Source organism: Pipistrellus hanaki (assembly GCF_964339955.1).
Source record: "Pipistrellus hanaki genome assembly, chromosome: 13".
Taxonomy (NCBI): Eukaryota; Metazoa; Chordata; class Mammalia; order Chiroptera; family Vespertilionidae; genus Pipistrellus; species Pipistrellus hanaki.
In genome coordinates this window covers 28,429,490-28,448,626 of record NC_140515.1, presented here as the reverse complement: position 1 = coordinate 28,448,626, position 19,137 = coordinate 28,429,490, and the positions used below count along the sequence as shown (strand labels likewise).

The 19,137-nt window shown below is 41.2% G+C and overlaps 1 protein-coding gene across 5 annotated transcripts in view; it reads left to right on the top strand.

The window, feature by feature from the left end:
• Positions 1 to 19,137, top strand: part of VGLL4 (vestigial like family member 4) — a 149,441-nt gene that overhangs the window by 9,238 nt on the left and 121,066 nt on the right. For all 5 annotated transcript variants that reach the window (XM_084902633.1, XM_084902636.1, XM_084902638.1 and 2 more), the window contains exon 2: positions 7,309 to 7,385. In XM_084902633.1, coding sequence (XP_084758759.1) covers positions 7,322 to 7,385 — 64 coding nt within the window. In that variant the 5' untranslated portion in view covers positions 7,309 to 7,321. The remainder of the gene's footprint in view (positions 1 to 7,308; positions 7,386 to 19,137) is intronic.

Sequence of the window (19,137 nt, the reverse complement as noted above, 5' to 3'; positions counted from 1 at the left end):
GTAAGTTTCCTTTTCCTTTTCTGGATATTCTTTTTTTTTTTTTTTTAAATATATATATTTTATTGATTTTGTACAGAGAGGAAGGGAGAGAGATAGTTAGAAACATCGATGAGAGAGAGTCATCGATCAGCTGCCTCTTGCTACTGGGGACATGCCCGCAACCAAGGTACATGCCCTTGACCGGAATCGAACCTGGGTCCCTTCAGTACCCAAGCCGACGCTCTATCCATTGAGCCAAACCGGTCTCGGCTGGATATTCTTTATGTATTTAATACAGTGGGGATGGAGGTCGATTCACTGGCCAGTGGCCAGTGATTTAATCAATTATGCCTATATAATGAAGCCTCCATAAAAACCCCTCCAAGAGAACGGGGTTCAGAGAGCTTCTGGGGTTCCGAGAGAGGAGATACCCAATGAAAGTCTCTAAATTCTTAACCTGTTAACCGAGCGGGACCTATAAATACGTCAAATGTAAACAATATCAGGAACGGGTAGGACATATGAATACGTCCTTGAAATATATGTTGCGCCCTGAGAGGGACGGTATATATTTTTGTAATCTTTATAATTGTAAAATTTATAATTTTTTAATTCGTTGTTTCCATTTTTTTGTTGGTATTCTTTTCTATTTGTAATTTTGTATTTTTCTTTGTGCTTTATATATAAATAAATGAAAAAATATATATATTTCATTTATTTTAATTAAGTATAAATAAAAAAAATAATAATATGAAATTACGTCCTCTGGGTGTGACGTACTGACATGTCCTAGTGAAAGAGTATGTGCCAGCTACAGGTTGTGTAATTAAAAAGGGAACTCCCCGGTTAACAGGTTAACAGTCCAAAGGGTCATACACCCTGTGCTAGTTCATACAAGTAGGCTTGTCCTGTGGTTGTACTTTATTAACGACACCACATTGGATTAGCCCAGGGAGGTGGTCCTGATGGGGGGAGATAGAGGGAAGGGACAGGGCCAACGGGAATTAGGGATTCTGAAAAGTCCACTGGAGGGTGATGTCTTCCTGATTCTGGCTTTTGGCGAAGTGATAGTGTGGCAGGAACGTCTGGAGGTTTGAATGCGCTTCTCTCTATACCCATTGGTTCTCATCTACATAATAAAAGCCTAAGCGACTGGCCGAATGACCAGAACAACCGGTTGCTATGATGTGCACTGACCACCAAGGGGCATACGCTCAATGCAGGAGCTGCCCCCTGGGAGTTAGTGCGTTTTCACAGGGGGAGTGCTGCTCAGCCAGAAGCTGGGCTCAAGGCTGGTGATTGCAGCAGTAGTGGCGGCAGCACTAAGGAGCAGCAAGCAGGCAGGCAGCAAGGAGCAAGGGGTCCTGGACTGCAAGAGGATGCAGGCTGGGCTGAGGTACAACCCCCCGTACCCCCAGTGTACGAATTTTGTGCACTGAGCCTCTATATTCTCATAATTATACTGTAGTTAGCCACTGTTACTAGGAGATCCTGCAATAAGGCGAGCCTGGTGGTGCTGTAGCTTTCACTTTGGGAAATCTCCTTGGAACACTTGCATACATACCTTGAATTTCCATTCCCTTGCCTGAAAAAAATACAACCTAATACAGCCCATACTTCTGTTCCCCAGGTAGGTGCCCTTGTCCCCTTGTTGTTCATAATTGGAACGTTCTTTGTGGAAGGCCAACATAATGGAGTTCAGATTTATAGCTGAGCATGTCATTTGCACTGAATGGCCCTAAGTTTTAGTAGCTTTAGAATTGATACCTAATGTTCTCTCATTCTCAACCCTAAGCTATTTGGAAGAACATAGTATTAAAGATAAGGGAGTCTGAGGAAAGGAAGGTGGGCTGGCAGAGAAAACACATGACTGTTGCTGGAAAAAGAAATTACAAAACAAAATGTATGTTCTAGTCATCATGACTAATATTCATGTTGACAACAACCATGAAAGAAAGTGGTTTTGCTCTAACCACAGAGCAAAAATGGATTTCAGTACAGTATGACACCTTTACAGATGCATGCTTTCTTTTTCCAGAAGCACATCCCTCTCACTTGGTTACTATGTCCAGGTGTTAGTTAGCATTTTGAGTTTATTGTATTTTTCGGTTATCCTGATCTCATAATATAAAAACTATCACAGAGATGAAAAGACTTCTGGGATGTACTTAGATTTATTTTCCGGATGTTGCATAATCTTTTTGCAAAAGGTAGTGGATGATTTATGGTTCATAAAAGATATAAAATAAACCAGACACGTCACTCTCCTGTTTACAACTATTCAAACCATTCAGGGGCTTCTCACTGGCTTAGAATACCATCTCAGCTTTATTGTGCCCTGCAGGGTATGCATGATCGGGCTTTTGCCCACTTTCCCACCTCACCTCCTGTCTTCTCCCCGGCTCCCTGAACTGTGGTCAGGTCACAGCACTCCTCCATATGTCTAGCTTTGGCCTGATTTGGATTCCCTGCCCCCCCTTACCCCCCCAAAATGTTATTTGTCCTCCCCCTTACCCCCTTAATGTTAATCCTTCGCATCCTTTAGGTTTCAGCTTTCATTCATCTCCTCAGAGAAATCTTCCCAGATTATTCTAAAGTAGTGGTCAGTGCCCTGTCTTTTTAAAAATACATTTACTGTCATTTAGGAATTTATTTACTATATTTGCATATATTTTGACAAGTAATTTTAATACATATAAAGCCCATTCACTTCTCATAACAATCCTAACATATGAGGGAGGTAATATTAATGGATGAGGAAACCAAGGTAAAGTTACTTCCCAGGGTCACATAGACAGAGAGAGGCTGAGCTCATTTAAAAGATTGGTATCCAGCCAAGACCGGTTTGGCTCAATGGATAGCGTTGGCTTGGGGACTGAAGGGTCCCGGGTTCGATTCCGGTCAAGGGCATGTACTTTGGTTGCGGGCATATCCCCAGTAGGGGGTGTGCAAGAGGCAGCTGATAGATGACTCTCTCTCATCGATGTTTCTAACTCTATCTCTCTCCCTTCCTCTCTGTACAAAATCAATAAAATATATTTTAAAAGATTGGTATCCAAAGATCATCCTCTTACATATAGCCATGATGCTAATTTGCCTCTCAATATAGTGTGACCCTCCATCAAATACTGTAACCATAGTTTTTTTTCTGCCACATTACATATATATATATATATATATATATATATATATATATATATAATTTATACACACACACACACACACACACACACATATATATAATTTAAAAATATTTTTATTGATTTCAGAGAGGAAGGGAGAGAGAGAGAGAAACATCAGGGATGAGAGCAAATCATTGATCAGCTGCCTCCTGCACACCCCATACTGGGGATTGAGCCCGCATGTGCCCTTGACCAGAATCAAACCCGGGACCCTTCAGTCTGCAGGCTGACACTCCATCCATTGAGCCACACTGATCAGGGCTTACTAACATATTTTATTGGGTTTGTTGGGTTGTGATATTGTACAAGACATAAAATTCAGAAGACTTTAAACAAATTACTGTTATCTTTCACCTTTATTTGCTTATGACTTTTGTGGCTAGATAATGCCTAGTCCCTGGTCTTCATCTCCCACCTGTTTTATTGTATTATTTCCAGCCCTATTGTCCTTATCGCACACCTGGTTCCCACAGAAGCCTCCTAACTGATCTGCTTCCAGTGACTCCCCACCTCTCTCCCTCAAGTCAAATCATCCTCCCAGAACTGCTAAACTGAAATGTTGTTGACATCATATTACCAGCCTGCCCAGGGACCAGCCTGCCTGTTGCCTGTGACATTAAGCGTGGACCTGTCTGGGTAGCCTTCAGCTCCTTCCTAAGTCCACACCATGCTCACCCAAACTTAGCTTCTTCTGCTTCTTAACAAGGATGTTCGGTTTTTACTGGCTGGTGTGTCTCCTAGTCCCAGCCTCTCATTCCTGCCTCTGTGCCTTTCCTCAGGCTGTTGATCCTTGTTGCAGTACTTCCTTGCACCCAGGAAATACAGTGTGATCCACAGGTCAGAGAGGAGTTTAGATTTTATAGATTCTGAATAAACTTAAATAGCTATTCTTCTATGATGCTAACATACTTAAGGCATATGCTAAAACTTGGGAAGGAAACTTAAATGTGGCTTTTTGAAACACACAGGTACACACACACACACACACACACACACAGGTATACATACACACCACCTAGATGTTCACAAGATAACCACTTAATTGACACTGATCTCTATTTTATTACACAATACACATATTGGATATAAATTATATTTAAACTTTTGTCGTGCCCTTTTACATTTGTCTGTTGTTAGCCGCTTTCACATCCTTTAGGTTTACAAGCAAGATTGTGACTCCTTAAAAGCAGGGATCATATCTTCTCTTCAACCTGTCTTGAATACTTGGCTGAACTCAGAATAATTGTGTAATAAAAATCGGTTGGTTTCATTAAAATGAGGTTGCAGCAGATGGCAGGTGCCTTGCAGTTGAACCTCAAATACCTAATTTCTTATCTGCTACCTACTTTGAACGTAAGTTGCTTAGGGGTTTAGATTTCATAGATTCTGTACAAACTTCAATATCTAATCTTCTGCAATGCTAGAATTCTGGGTCTCCTTCTGTATGTCATTTGATATTTTTATACTCTGTTATTTTGCTTCTATGCATAACACTTCTGTGCATATACTTAAGGCATATGTTACTATGTATCTATTTGGATTTGGAATTTTGTAAGTGTTGTCCTTAAACTTAATGGGGAAATTAAAGAATTGGGGTCTAAATACTGCATTAAGGAGTAGAATGCTTATGATTATTTACTTAAATAAAAATAAGAAACTTTAAACTCAAATCTTGCCTGAATAGGAAGCGGGCTTATGTAAGAAGAATGTTAACCGAGTTCTTGGGAGTTCAGCAGACCTTTTCCCGTCCGTCTGCTGCTTTCAAACCTTTGTTTGCTTTCTCCCCTTTTGAACAAGTTTACAAATCCTTACTCACAGGAGGTGATTTTTCCTATCTTACTCAGAAGATCAGGACCGCTGATTTTGCTCATCCTCCCTTGTCTCTGAAAAGGAAGAAATTGACTGGTTTATGACCCTCCCAGTTAATCTTCCCTCACCTTATCTCCCCTCACAACTTGAGACTTTGCAACCTGTCAGTTCTGCTGCCTCCTCCCCACTGCTCCCATGAGAATGACCCATTACCTTCTGCATGCCTCAGAGCTGTATCTTTTTTTTCCTTTAAAATATGTTTTTGTTGATTTTTTTTAGAGAAGAAGGGAGGGGGATAGAGATAGAAACATCAAGAGAGTGGAATCATCCATTGGCTGCCTCCTGCACACCCCCTACTGGGGATTGAGCCCACAGCCTGGGCACTTGGGCATGTGCCGTGACCTCTTGGTTCCTGGGTCGATACTCAACCACTGAACCACACCGGTGGGATCACAGAGCTGTACTTTCAGATCACTCACCCTGCCTTTGGCTTTCCTTTCTCTAGAATGGCTCTGTTCCATTCTGCACGGTGCTACCAGAATGATTTGCACAGAACATTTAGATGAGCAAGTTATATCTCTGCTCTGAGATTTCAGTGGCTCCGTAATGCATGCAGAAGTCAAGCCCCAAACCTGTCAGAGCTATCAATCCTTCTAGGATATGGTTCCATCCTGGTCTCTTACCTCCTATCCCCAGTTTGTTTTTCTAGCTGACTTGGGCAACGTGTTCTTAACTGGATTCTGCTTATGTTCTTCCTTTCTGGAGTGCTTCCGTCAATGTTCCTCAGAGGCTCGGCTCAGGCTGTTTCTCATCGAAGCCCTTCAGAGTTCATCTGTTTCTTTGGGACTTAGTTTGTAGGGCTGTTTGACACAGAGCACATTTTGCCTTAATCCATTATTTCCCTAAGTATTGTCTAAGAGATGCTTGAGGTTAAAAGAATGGCCAGAGGTTTGAGAGATTCCGAGTACATAGAGCTGCCATCCACACTGTCTTTGCCCCTTGTGTAAGGGATAGCAAGAAGCATATCAAAAGCACAGGAAGGAAAAAAAGTGGCTTAATTTGGTTTATTCCAGTGTTTCTGAAACTTATTTATCATAGAATTTTTTTTTTTTTCATATATCATGTGAACATCCAGTGCACAACACTTTGGAAAAATACTGCCTTTCACTGGATTTCTTGTAGGCATGTCTTCTAAACAGATTGAAAGCTCTTTGAAGGCACCCACTGGGCTGTGTTCATTTTTCTTGCCTCAGCACCTGGTAGATATTTAATGTTTACTGAGTGAAATCACATTGCAAGATTAAGAGATGCTCTTTCTTTGGATGCTTGAAGTATAAATATTATAAAGAAAAGCTGCTTCGCTACATCTTGTAGCTGCACATACATAGTAGCTACTCAGTAAATGCTGAAGAATGCTGACTAAGTGCTGAGCATCTTTAACGGGATGTAGTTAAGGTATTTTTTTTAGAAATAGGGTGCTAGATAAATTGGTGATAGGTGGTGGTGAAAGTACATACACTACAGTACACAATTTTATTTTTTGTTAATCATTGAGAGAAAGAGAGGGAAAGAAAGAAAGAAACATCAATGTGAAAGAGACACACATCAATTGGTTGCCCCCCACATGTACCCCAACAGGGGCCAGGGATTGAACCTGCAACCGAGGCCAGGGCCAAAACATGACATTTTAAAATAAAGATTCCTATTGGACTCAAAATGCCAATTGACTCACCGATGGAATCCACCTACAACTTGTGATGAATACACTTGCATACATTAAGCTGCATGGTCATGCAGAGTCTCTCTCAGCTAAAGGAGGTTCAATCTTAGTAATTTTTGTTAAAACTAATAAACCAGCAACCACCACCACCATCACCACCACCACCACCACCACCACCACCACAACCACAACAACAAAAATCTCAGGCTGGTAGTAATGCTATGTTCATAGAGCTGCCTTTCTTCCGAAAATTCAGTTTTTACTGGGTATGTCTGTACAGGTGTGCTATTACGCGCACACATAAACATTTATAAGCACAATTACCATGGGCATGAATATTCACCATCTCCCTTCTTTTAGTTCTGACACAAGCTGCTTCCTGGAATCGGCAAGGTTTAGCTCATTGGACGGAATGGATTTTAACCCTTTTCTCTTGTGCCCCTGAACCTACTCCGTGCAGTGTCTTCCCAGAATGGGGAATGGGAAGAATTTTATCTTCAGGAGAGTGATTTGCATTTTTATGCGGGAATCATTCCATTGGGGAATGACCAGAATTCCAAAAATGTCCTTCAAATTCCATTTAAATTCTTGTATTTCTCTCTCCTGCTTTCCCCGTAGGCTCCAACCAGGAATGGAGACACCGTTGGATGTTTTGTCAAGGGCAGCGTCTCTGGTGCATGCTGATGATGAAAAACGTAAGTGAGGCATCTCTTTTGTGTGCTTTTTTACTGTGCCACCTCGCCTCCTGCTGTAGACTCACATGTTTCTCTACTTGGCTTCGTGGCTATATGCTGTTAATTTTGGTTGTTTTCCTTAGAGATAACAGCTTGGTATTTTTAATTTTATTTTCACGTGCCAGAACATGTCTTTTAAATGTTGTCTTTGGATGATGCTACAGCCTGAGCAGTTTACTCCAGAAAGTCCTTTTCCTTCCCAGCTTCCTCCAGTGGGGCTGGAATGGGAAGACACTCCTTGCGTGTCTCGAGGTTTAGATAAATATGTGTTGGTTGATAGACAAATGGACCATCGGAGAACTAGAGATGGGAGAAAACCCTCCAAGGTCATTCCTGTCATTGGAAGTGTGCAGCACATATCCTAATGAAAAACAGTTGTGAACATTCCTTTCCCATAGCTGAGAGAGTGCAAAATATTTGGGGGTGGGGGGGACGGGACGGACTTTTCTTAATGTGGTTTGGGAGGGCCAAAAGGAGAATGAACATTGACATTGGAAGATTATTCCATAATGTGTCAAAGTTATTTCCCTGCTCATCCTAAGGTATATTTATTTCTAAACGTTCTGCTCAAAGTTAAAATTGCTTGCTGAACAATATTTGCAAGAATAACTGTTTTATGTGAGAACAGAGTTGAGTATTCTTTTCCTAAGCATTAAAAAAAAAAAAACACAAATAAAAATATATTAAGGTTGGACATTATTTTGCATTTTAAGATCTGAAAGATGAGCTATTTTCCAGTTTAGTTGCTAATGAGTTAGTTGGCAGCCAGACGTAAATATCCTTGAAAATGTAGGGTCTGCCTTTTTAGTAGCTGTTAAGATTTTTATTTTCCTAAGCCTCAGTCTCCTCCTTAGTCACATGATATAATACCTACTTGCAAAGTGTTTGTGAGGATTAAATGGGCTGTTGTGTAGATAGTGCTTATCTTAGCTCTCAACTCCTAAGGGCTGGGGATTGCCTTGCCTCTTCCCTCTTGGTGCCTTGTTGCTCTCTAATCGGACTTACTCTAATACTCTATCTCACTGTATTATCTGTTTGTCTGCCTCCACCCCATCCCCTCAAGATTATCAATGGACTAGGGATTGGATGAGATAACCATTAAGGTGTTTCTTGGATTTCCCCCCCCCCTCTAACCTCAATTTATGTAATTTATATTTATTTAGTGTTGATTGTTGGGAGGATATAACTACCCAATGGTACAATTATTCCTTCCTAAGAAAATTGAAGCTCTGGGATATGCTAAGTGTCATTCCCAAGCACACTGTGCTAGGGAGAGGCAGCTCAGGTTGTAGGCTTTTATCTAAACAACAGAAACTCCTTTATACCTCTTAAGATTGCAATAAATGTTACCGACTTGAATAGTTAGTTACAAACTTTGTTAAACACTACTTATAGATAATTCGGAGGTTTTTACAGAAGATAGTATTTTGAGTTTCTGTTTTATAATTATAGCCCATGTTTCATTAGGATTATTAAAAGAAAAATACTGTTTATACAAATGAAAAATAGGAGGAGGAATGACCTCAGGGTGGCCCTTTGTACCTTTAGTGTAGAGAATATGTTTCTTCTCTTTTTCTGTTACCTTCTCAGGTTCTCTCCTCCTGCCCGGCTTCAGGAGTACTCTGTTCTGGTGGGAGGCCTGGGCAGTTTCTCAGTGAGCAGCAATTGAGTGATTATGTGTAAGGGGCTTATCATGATGGACAAGGGCAGTCCCTGCCTTCATGGAACTTAAGGTCTTAGTGGCCATAGACTCCTATGGCTGTAAAACGTGTATTCAGAAGTGGGAGACTGAATATACTTCGTGGTTTAGATGCAGGACCTCCTTGGAGCCCACAGTTTGGGAGAGCCGTTTGCATAGAAGCAGAAGATACTTAGCCTGCCAGGAGAGAGGAGAATTCTTACCTTCCTCCTGTGTTGAACACAGCCCTTAGTGATTTGTCCAGTAAGGATATATAGTTGGCTCTCTGCATCTGCAGGTTCTTCATCTGCAGATACAACCGCCACGGATGGCAAATACCGTATTTTTCGGACCATAAGACGTACCGGACCATAAGACTCACTAGTTTTTAGAGAAGGGAAATGAAGAAAAAAGGATTCTGAAACAAATAGTGTCCTAAAATATTTTATGTGCATTAAAACCCAACATCACAGTCATAAACACATGTAATCAACCCTGTAAAGTAAACAGCAGCATTTAGAACCATTTTAGAGCCGGGCAAGCACACAGAGACCACACAGAGCCGGGCAAGTAAAAAAATTTTTTTTTACAGTATATGTGTAGGCTATATTTGGACCATAAGACGCAGGGACTTTCCCCCCCCCCCACTTCTGGGGGAAAAAAAGTGCGTCTTATGGTCCGAAAAATACGGTATTTGGAGGAAATGTTAACTTGTAGTTAGGCTTACGATGGTTGAGTCTCTACTGAGCATACACAGATTTTCTTTCTTTCTTTGTCATTAGTTTCTAAGCAGTGCTTAGAATAACTTCTGTTTAGATAGCATTCAATAATCTAGATATATTTAAAGTATACGGGAGGATGTGTGGAGGTTATAGGCAAATAATATTCCATTTTACATAAGGAACTTAAAGCATCAAATTTTGGGATCCACAGAGGTCCTGGAACCAATCCCCTGTGAGTGCTAGGGACAACTATCTATATAAATAGAAAGCATAAGCGACCATTACGGCAGAATGACCAGATCAGCCGGTCACTGTGTTGCACACTGACCACCAGGGGACAGATGCTCAATGCAGGGGCTGCCCCTTGGTGGTCAGTGCACTCCCACAGGGGGAACGCCGGTCAGCACTGCTGCCTCCTTCAGGGGATGTCTGACTGCTGGTGTAGGCAGGCGGACATCCCCCGCGGGGTCCTGGGCTGCGAGAGGGGACGCCCCCTTCCCAAGTGCATGAATTTTGTGCACCGGGCCTCTAGTCTCTCTCTCTCTCTATAAAAGCCTGAATGACCAGTTGACTGATCACTATGACATGCACTGACCACCAGGGGACAGATGCTGAATGCACAGGATCGGGCTCCCACCTGTCTGGATCGGGCCTGTGAGAATCGGGCCAAAACCAATTATCCGACATTCCCCGAGGGGTCCTGGATTGCAAGAGGTACTCAGGCCAGGCTGAGGGATCCCACCAGTGCACGAATCTGCACTGGGCCAATGGTACACATATAATAGGCTAGACTTTATTCTGGAATATTCTTCTTTGGACTCCACTGATTCCAAATTTGGTTTAGAAAGGCTTGGCATAATCCTGGAACCCCTTTCTTTCTTTCTTTAAAAAAAAAAAAAAATATTTTATTGATTTTTTTACAGAGAGGAAGGGAGAGAGATAGAGAGTTAGAAACATTGATCAGCTGCCTCTTGCATGCCCCCCACTGGGGATGTGCCTGCAACCAAGGTATATGTGCCCTTAACTGGAATCGAACCTGGGACCTTTCAATCCTCAGGCCGATGCTCTATCCACTGAGCCAAACCGGTTTTGGCATGGAACCCCTTTCAATGGTTTCAGCGTTTTGGAATAATTTTTTACATCTAAAGAAGAAGAAAGTTCCAAGATGTCTGTACTCATTAATTTGTAGGCAACATTTTTGTCTTTGCTTTTTTTTTTTTTTTTTAAATATATTTTATTGATTTTTTACAGAGAGGAAGGGAGAGGGATAGTGTTAGAAACATCGATGAAAGAGAGACATCGATCAGCTGCCTCCTGCACACCCCCAACTGAGGATGTGCCCACAACCAAGGTACATGCCCTTGACCGGAATCAAACCCAGGACCTTTCAGTCTGCAGACCAACGCTCTATCCATTGAGCTAAACCGGTTTCGGCATAGGCAACATTTTTGAGAAACATTTTAAACTTTTACTATGGGGCTGTATGCAGCACTCGTAAGAGTGCAGAGCTCTAAAATCAGGCATTCATTGTATTTTCTATTACTAGTAATTAAGTATGTGAAAAACTCATGTAATTTATAGGCAAAGTTGAGCTTTAAGCTCAGTCTTTCGGGTACATTTCGTAAAACCTATTTGGGCTTGTTCAGCCTGATTGAGCTTTCTCTACAGTAGATTAAGTCTCTTTTAGCTTTTGTTATAAATTGCTCTTACACTTAACATTCTCCTCAACACTTTAAAAAAGAAGTCTTGTATATGTAATCTGATTTGGGTGTCTGATTCCAAACAGAAAAATGTTCTCCTATTTGAGATAGGCTTCCCAACTCATGTAGGTGACCTAAATGACTCTTTTTTTCTTTTTCTTTTGCTCATGGAGAACTGAAAACTTGGGCATTTTTGAAGATGTTATTGTTTTAGCATTTTGAAGAGAACAGTACCTAATAGGACTCAAGTATATAATACCTGATAGCCTTAAGCTTCAGTATGTCTACTAGTGGAGAATAAAAGACATATCTCAATAGTACACTGTAGACCTAAAGTCAATGGTGAAATGGAGGTTTTGTAGTAACACAATAGTCACTTATCTGGATGGCCTAGAAGGAATAAATTTACTTAAAATAATCATTCCACTGCTCATGAGACATTGATTTAATCAGCACCCAGGGTAATCCTGGAAGGTACTTAATGAAAATACAGTGTGAGGCGGCCAGTTTTCCTTGTGCTTGAGGAATCTCTCCTTTCAGTGATCATTAATGCTGGAAGACCCCAGCCCTTTTCTTCCAACTCTAGTTTTTAGTAGTCAAAATTGGACAGAATTTGTGGACAGGACGCTTATGCTCTGATGTTTAAAACTGCACCTTGTGCATCTTTAGCATGATCCTTCATTTTATTGTGATGTTGACAGAATGTGCTTTTTTGTTTTTTGTTTTCTTTTTGGTGCAGATTTTGTTCTTGTATCTTCTGGGCATAAGATCCTTCTTGGATCTGCCGACTTGCACTCTTAGATTAGAATAATTTTAAGAGAGAGCACCATGGGAAGGAAAGTCTCTTTAAAATGTTGCCTATGTGTCCGTAATTATTTGGACTCTTTCCCGCTTGGTATTGAGGATTTTAATGGAGGGGATAGTACTTTTGATCTGGTCTAATGAATGAGGATGCATACGATCAGAAAAAACTGGACAAAGTGGGTATGAGGGATGTGGAGGGGACAGGAGGAGAAGGCGGCTTTTGCAGGTGCTGTGGCTGCATCTGTTCCTAGAAATTTGCTCCCTCCTCATTTGGTGAAGATGTTTCAGAGCTGGCTAATTGATGAAGCATGAAAAAACCATATTCCTTCTGAGTAAAGCATTCCTGAGAGTGCAGGCTTTTACGATCATGGGGACGGATGCCCAGATGTGTGGAATATTTTCATGTCTTGGTCTATTAACGGTAACGTAATGATCAATTTCACTCACATACTGTTTCCTCAGATTGATTTCTTTCATCCAAGACCACGATGACTTTGTCAGCCTCTGCATAAAGGAAAGCAGTTGCGGGGTGCCCAGGTTAGGGTGATTTAACCAGCACTTTCCTTTGAGCCGGGCCTGCCTTTTTACTCTTTACTCCTCTCCCCTCCTTTTCCCTCTCTTGCCTTTAGTCTTGGCATCTGATATCGTGGCTTTCAAACATTTTTTGACCATGACACAGAATAAAAAAGCATTTACATTGTGACCCTTGTACTCGGTGACATCACTGGTACAAAGGCTTCATGAAACAATACTTACCCTGACTTTGCACAGTGTCTTTTGAATTGCCTGTTTTGTTCTTGCATTCCACTTTATTTAAATAAAAGTTGGGTCATGACTCATTAAGTGAATATTTAGGATCTACTATGATTTCAGACCTGCAGTTGAAAAACATGATTTGGTTTCATCTCCTTTGTTGGATAAACTTACTTCTGGCTCCTCCCTTAATGTACTGGAAAGTTTTGACTGACACTCGGCCCAGTGAGCCAGAGTATTAGACATGATGGAATTATGGGTGACTAGACAGGAATGACATCATTATATTGTTCTCTTTCAAGAGCACTTGTGGACTGGGCACAGCAATCGTTAGTGTACATGACTACTCCACTAAGGGCAGTTCCTCTCTATTCTAAGCCTATGTTGTTCCTGATTTCTAGAGTGAGTGCCCCAGAAAATGGTCACCCCCTTTGGTTGAACCTGTGTAGCTCCCTCTTGTTCCCTAAAGAGTGCTCCGTGCTGACACCAGGGTTCCATCGGGACTGCTGGTAGATGCCGACTGAGAGGACACCAGTATGATCCTTTGTAGACTAATTTGGTTACTGCATTTGTGTTTTAGTCCCTCATATCCTAGATGGCTGAGAAGGGTACCATGCATTTCCACCATGACAACCACTCAGGTAGCAGTGATTCTCAAAGAGAGGAGGAAGGGATATTTGTAAGCATTCTGACTATGCCTTCCCAGGTGATAAATCCCAGATGAGAGCCACCGGTTTAATAGTATGCTTAGAGGAGTTCTGGATGATCTGTATTTTTAAGGAGGGTCTAGATTAGGGGTGTCGAACTCAATCAGAGAAGGGGCCAAAATCTAAAATCCAGCCTAAATCGCGGGCCGAATGGTTTACTGAACAGTCATAAACTGACAATGTCAAAAACTGACAGCGGAGTGCAGTGATGACAGCGCGGTGCGGGCCACATTGCAAGGCCTGGCGGGCTGGATTTGGCCCGCGGGCCTTGTGTTTGACACATGTGGTCTAGATCCTTCTATGAGGTGCTGTAATTCTTTGGCTATTATATGTCCTTTAACCAGATTCACCAGTGGCTTATGTCTCATTTCCTTTATCATATTCTCTCTCTGTGTACACACTCAGACACAGACACACACACACACACACACACACACACACAGCAGGTCCTCGAATAATTTTGTTTTGTTCAACATCATTTTGTTATAATGTTGATGAGATAGATGCATAGGAACTTAACTTATATCAGTTAGTCTGTGTAAAATTGATTTGTTATACATTTTTCTCACTTAAACTCATAGAACCTATTTATGATGTTAATTGAGGACTTAGTGTATTCAGACACACAGAAGTATTTTTCTTGAAACATTTGAGAGTAAATGTGAATATTTACTAATTTTACTAATAAATGTGAATATTTATAAATGTGAATATTAACCCTAAATATTTAAATATGTATTTCCTACAAATGAGAATATTCTCTTTTGTAATCACAGTATGATTATATTCACTAAAATGTTACCCTATATAATAAAGATATAGTATGCAAATTGACCATCACACCCTCGCACAAGATGGCCGGCAGGGGAGGGCAGTTGTGGGAGAACAGACCAACATGGGAGGGCAGTTAGGGGCAACTAGGCCATCAGGGGAGGGCAGTTGGGGGCGACCAGGCCTACAGGGAAGGGAGGACAGTTGGGGGGTATCAGGCCTGCAGGGAAGAGCAGTTGGGGACAGTCAGACTGGCAGGGGAGCAGTTAGGAGTTAGGCTGTCAGGGGAGTGGTTAGGGGGTGATCAGGCTGGCAGGCAGAAGCGGTTAGGGGCAATCAGGCAGGCAGGCAGGCAGGTGAGCAGTTGGGAGCCAGTAGCCCCGGATTGTTAGAGGGATGACCAACTGCCGGTTTAGGCCCAATCCTGGTTTAGGCCTGTGGGATCAGGCCTAAACCTGCAGTTGGACATCCCCTGAGGGGTCCCAGATTGGAGAGGGTGGAAGCTGGGCTGAGGGGATCTCCCCCATTCCCCAGTGCACGAATTTCGTGCACCAGGCCTTAGTGTGTGTGTGTGTGTGTGTGTGTGTGTGTGTGTGTGTATTATATATATATATATATATATATATATATATATATATATATATATATATACCTGAGCATAAAATCTTTTTAAAAAAATATTTTATTGATTTTTTACAGAGAGGAAAAGAGAGGAATAGAGTTAGAAACATCGATGAGAGAGAAACATCGAACAGCTGCCTCTTGCACACCCCCCACTGGGGATGTGCCTGCAACCAAGATACATGCCCTAGACTGGAATCGAACCCTGGACCTTTTGGTCCGCTGGCCGATGCTCTGTCCACTGAGCCAAACCGGTTCCGGCTGAGCATAAAATCTTTATGCTTATAGTGCCTTTACAACTTCATAACCATAATATGAGTTTATGGTTTAATACAGTCAATAAAACTATGATACAATAGATGATGATCTGCACCCTCCGCCTCTAGTATGAAGGACCCACTGCCACTGGGCCACGACTGATTCTCTAATGTCATCGTGCTTGTACTGCCAAGGGTCCTTTGACACGATTTCCCCACCACTTTTATCTTGTGAACTCTTATAAATATTATATTGTATAGATTATGTGACTTAAGTTAGTTGGCTTTCTCTTAGTACAAATGCCTCAATTTCATATGGGTTTGTTTCTGTCCTTTTCTCACTAGACCAGGAGAAAAATGCAAACACAGTCATCAAAATCATGCGCCAATGCTTGTTCATATACTAGGTGTGTGACTCAGAATACACTTATGTCAGGTTTTTTAAAAAAGATTCTCATTGAAATAATACAAGTAAAAATTTCTCACAGATCCCTGAATATTTATTTGTCTGTGGGCTTTAAGGATTGTGTACTGTCTCACTTAGTTCTCACAATAGCCCTATTCTGTAGACATTATAATTAGTCCCCCTTATTGATAAGGTTTACAACTAATTTGCTTAAGGATATCCTAACTCTGAAATTGCTCTACACATATGCCTTCTCTGATAGAAGTCATTGAAGGATTGACTGCTGATTTAAAATGCAAATAAAAGGAAAAATAAAAAAAACACTGTATATATACTACCTCCACTAATAAGTCAGGAAAAGGTTTTCATTTGGAAAAGGTTTCCCAGTCAGTAAAACAAGCATTTTCAAAGCATTACTTATCTATCTCTAACCAGCCAAAAGTTTGATGGGGAGGAGCCCACATTCAGGAACTACCATGACTCTGCCTCCCATGTATGTTGATGGCGCGCGCGCGCACACACACACACACACACACACACGACTGCCACAAACCTCTTTATATTGAGCTTTTATTTCCAGTAAGTATCTCAGTTAAAGAGAGGATCTTGGTTCCCATGTCGGGCTGCTTCACCCAGTAACGATCCCTCATTACCAAAGTGTTTAAGTAGAGACTAGAGGACCACTGTCCAGAGGCATTGTGGAGGGAAGTTAAAGTTAGGTGGTGGCTGAACTTGATGGTCTAAGACTCTGTGAACCTTTATTAGACCCTGGACTTGTTCAAGGCAAGGGTTCTGTTTGTTCCATATTGCTTTATATTCCAAGAATGTAACATTTGCTGCAAATGATCAGCCTTTAATAAATATCTCTTGGTAATAAAGTAACCCCTGAAGTGAAGGGTTCATCTCTAAGGAATAATTTATTTAGCACTAGCAAAAATGACTTAGTGTAATTACCGCTATTGCTATAAAAATAATGTACACAGTTAAAGGAGTCCTGTTTTCTACTTGGTAATTCTTCATAGATTACAAGACATTTTATTTGGTGGTTATAACAAGAATCTTTGTGGTAGGCTGAATTGGGGGGGGTGGTAATCAGAAAAAAATTAAGCTTGAAGAAATTAAATGACTAATTCAAGGTTAAAATGTAAAAAAAAAAAAAGTTGAGGTGTCTCGCCCCTCACTCTACAGTGCCCTCATGTGCAATCACATGTTATGATCATCAGAATAGCAATTAATGAACGAGTGTCAGCTGTTAGGTAGTGCAGAGTCCACCAAGGTAGGAAATCAGAAAGTCTTGAGGAGTTACCTTTTCTGACTCCATGTTTCCAAGCCTACTTTTGATTTTCAAAGTAAGGACTGAATTTGCTGCCCTTTTTCTAAAGGTTGGAGTCACTAACATTATGCTTTGTGTTTTCAGTTATTTCCCTTTGTGTGCAATGACATAAAAATATCTCTTAGTAGTAAAAAGCCTTCATAAAACAAAAGATGGGATCGTATGTGTTTATTTAAGATACTCTGTAGGTGTGGTCAGCTGTTTTAATTAAAGTTTGCCTACCAGGGTAGTCACCTGGCATTTAATCAGGAAGTTACCCCTCAGAGACAGCTACTACAAATGTCTGTGCTATTTTTATCGTTTTAAATCAGATCGAATTAGCATAATAAATGTTAGCAATGGATTTCCACTGGTGAAAATATTGGCTTGTTATAATTAGCATAATGGATGTTATGCTAATAGATTTCCACCAAATAGCTCTTTAGACACTTGAAGATGATTTATTAGGTTTCCTTTAAACGAATATTACTCCATCTTTAGAAATCCATGCTTGCTTTTAATACACATAAAAATGCTATGGGTGATTTTAATGTCCTTTGCAATTTAGTTTAAAATATTAGAGTCAAGCCCGTCTGGTGTGGCACGGTGATCAAGCATCAACCTATGAACCAGGAGGTCACCGTTCAATTCCCGGTCATGGCACATGCCTGGGCTGTGGGCTCCATCCCCATTGTGTGTTGTTTAGGAGGCAGCCGATCAGTGATTCTCATCATTGATGTTTCTCTTTCTCCCTCTCCGTCTCTCTTCTTTTTCTGAAATACAATATATCTGAGTCAAGAATCCTTGGATGAAGTTCTTCCTTTTTTTATGTGATGCATATCTTTGAGGATGGCCCCTTTCCCTCCCAGCATGTTTCTCTCAGTTCTCTCTTGCTCTCGCTGCATCTTGAGAATCACTGCCCTAATGAGTTTCGTGTCCAGATGTCCCCAGTACAAGCAACCATTCTTTGTTGGCCGTGTCCCCAAAATCATGTGAAGTGCTGTCTTTTCCACCCATCTGGCTCATCAGTATCCCTCCTGTAAAGTACACACAGACCTTACACATTGGTTTTTGTAGGTGGTCAAATTTAGTATAATGTATCTAGGATTACAACCGACCTTGATTATGTTCCAAGAATTCATGGGAGTGAAGGGGGTAGGGCAGACTGCTGACAAGTGCATGAAGCAGTCAAGTGTGGGACTGTAGGGAGCAGTGGGAACCCTGGAGAGCAGGTCTCTGCTCTTTTACAAGAGGCCGCCACCACCCACTGTGGCCACTGTTGTGTCAGAGATGGCTCACGAGAGCTGACCCTCTGGGTCTCTTCCCAACTCTGGACTTCATGTCGGGAACTTGAAATCAGTCACTGTGGGAGTATTCATAAGATGGCAAAAGCTACGGATCAGGGCTTTTTTGTTTTTCTCCTTCTGACAGAGCCAGTTGTTACCATTTAATTTACAGGCATTCCTTGCTTTCTGTGCCTCACTTTATTGTGCTTCACAGATGTTGCATCTTTTACAAATTGGAGGCAAGGCCCTCCACCAGCAAAAAGATGAATCGCCCTATGGAAACGGCAGTATCTTTGAGGCATGCCTGTACTATGTCACTGGTCCAGTTGACTGGTTTTACGTGGGGATGTGGGGCTGGATTTGTCAAGTACTCGGATCAAACAAATTGAAACCTGGATTTTCATTTAAAATTTTTAGATTTTAAAATTTTCATGTGAGCAAAACATCAGTGTAGTTCCCTTGCCAAGATTTGAGCTGTAAGTATTATCTAGAATGTGCTTTCTGGTATAGCCTCAATATTTCTGTAATGCAACCTTGTAATAAAACAAAAAGAAAATAAAAGTAGATTTTTTTTTTAAAGTAACCCACATCAGCTTCTCTCCTCTCCCCTACTGTAGTTGTGAATTCCTACAGCAATTCTTTAAGAGCTGAAAAAGGTGATATTTAGCATTAAACCATCTCCGAATACCTATCATT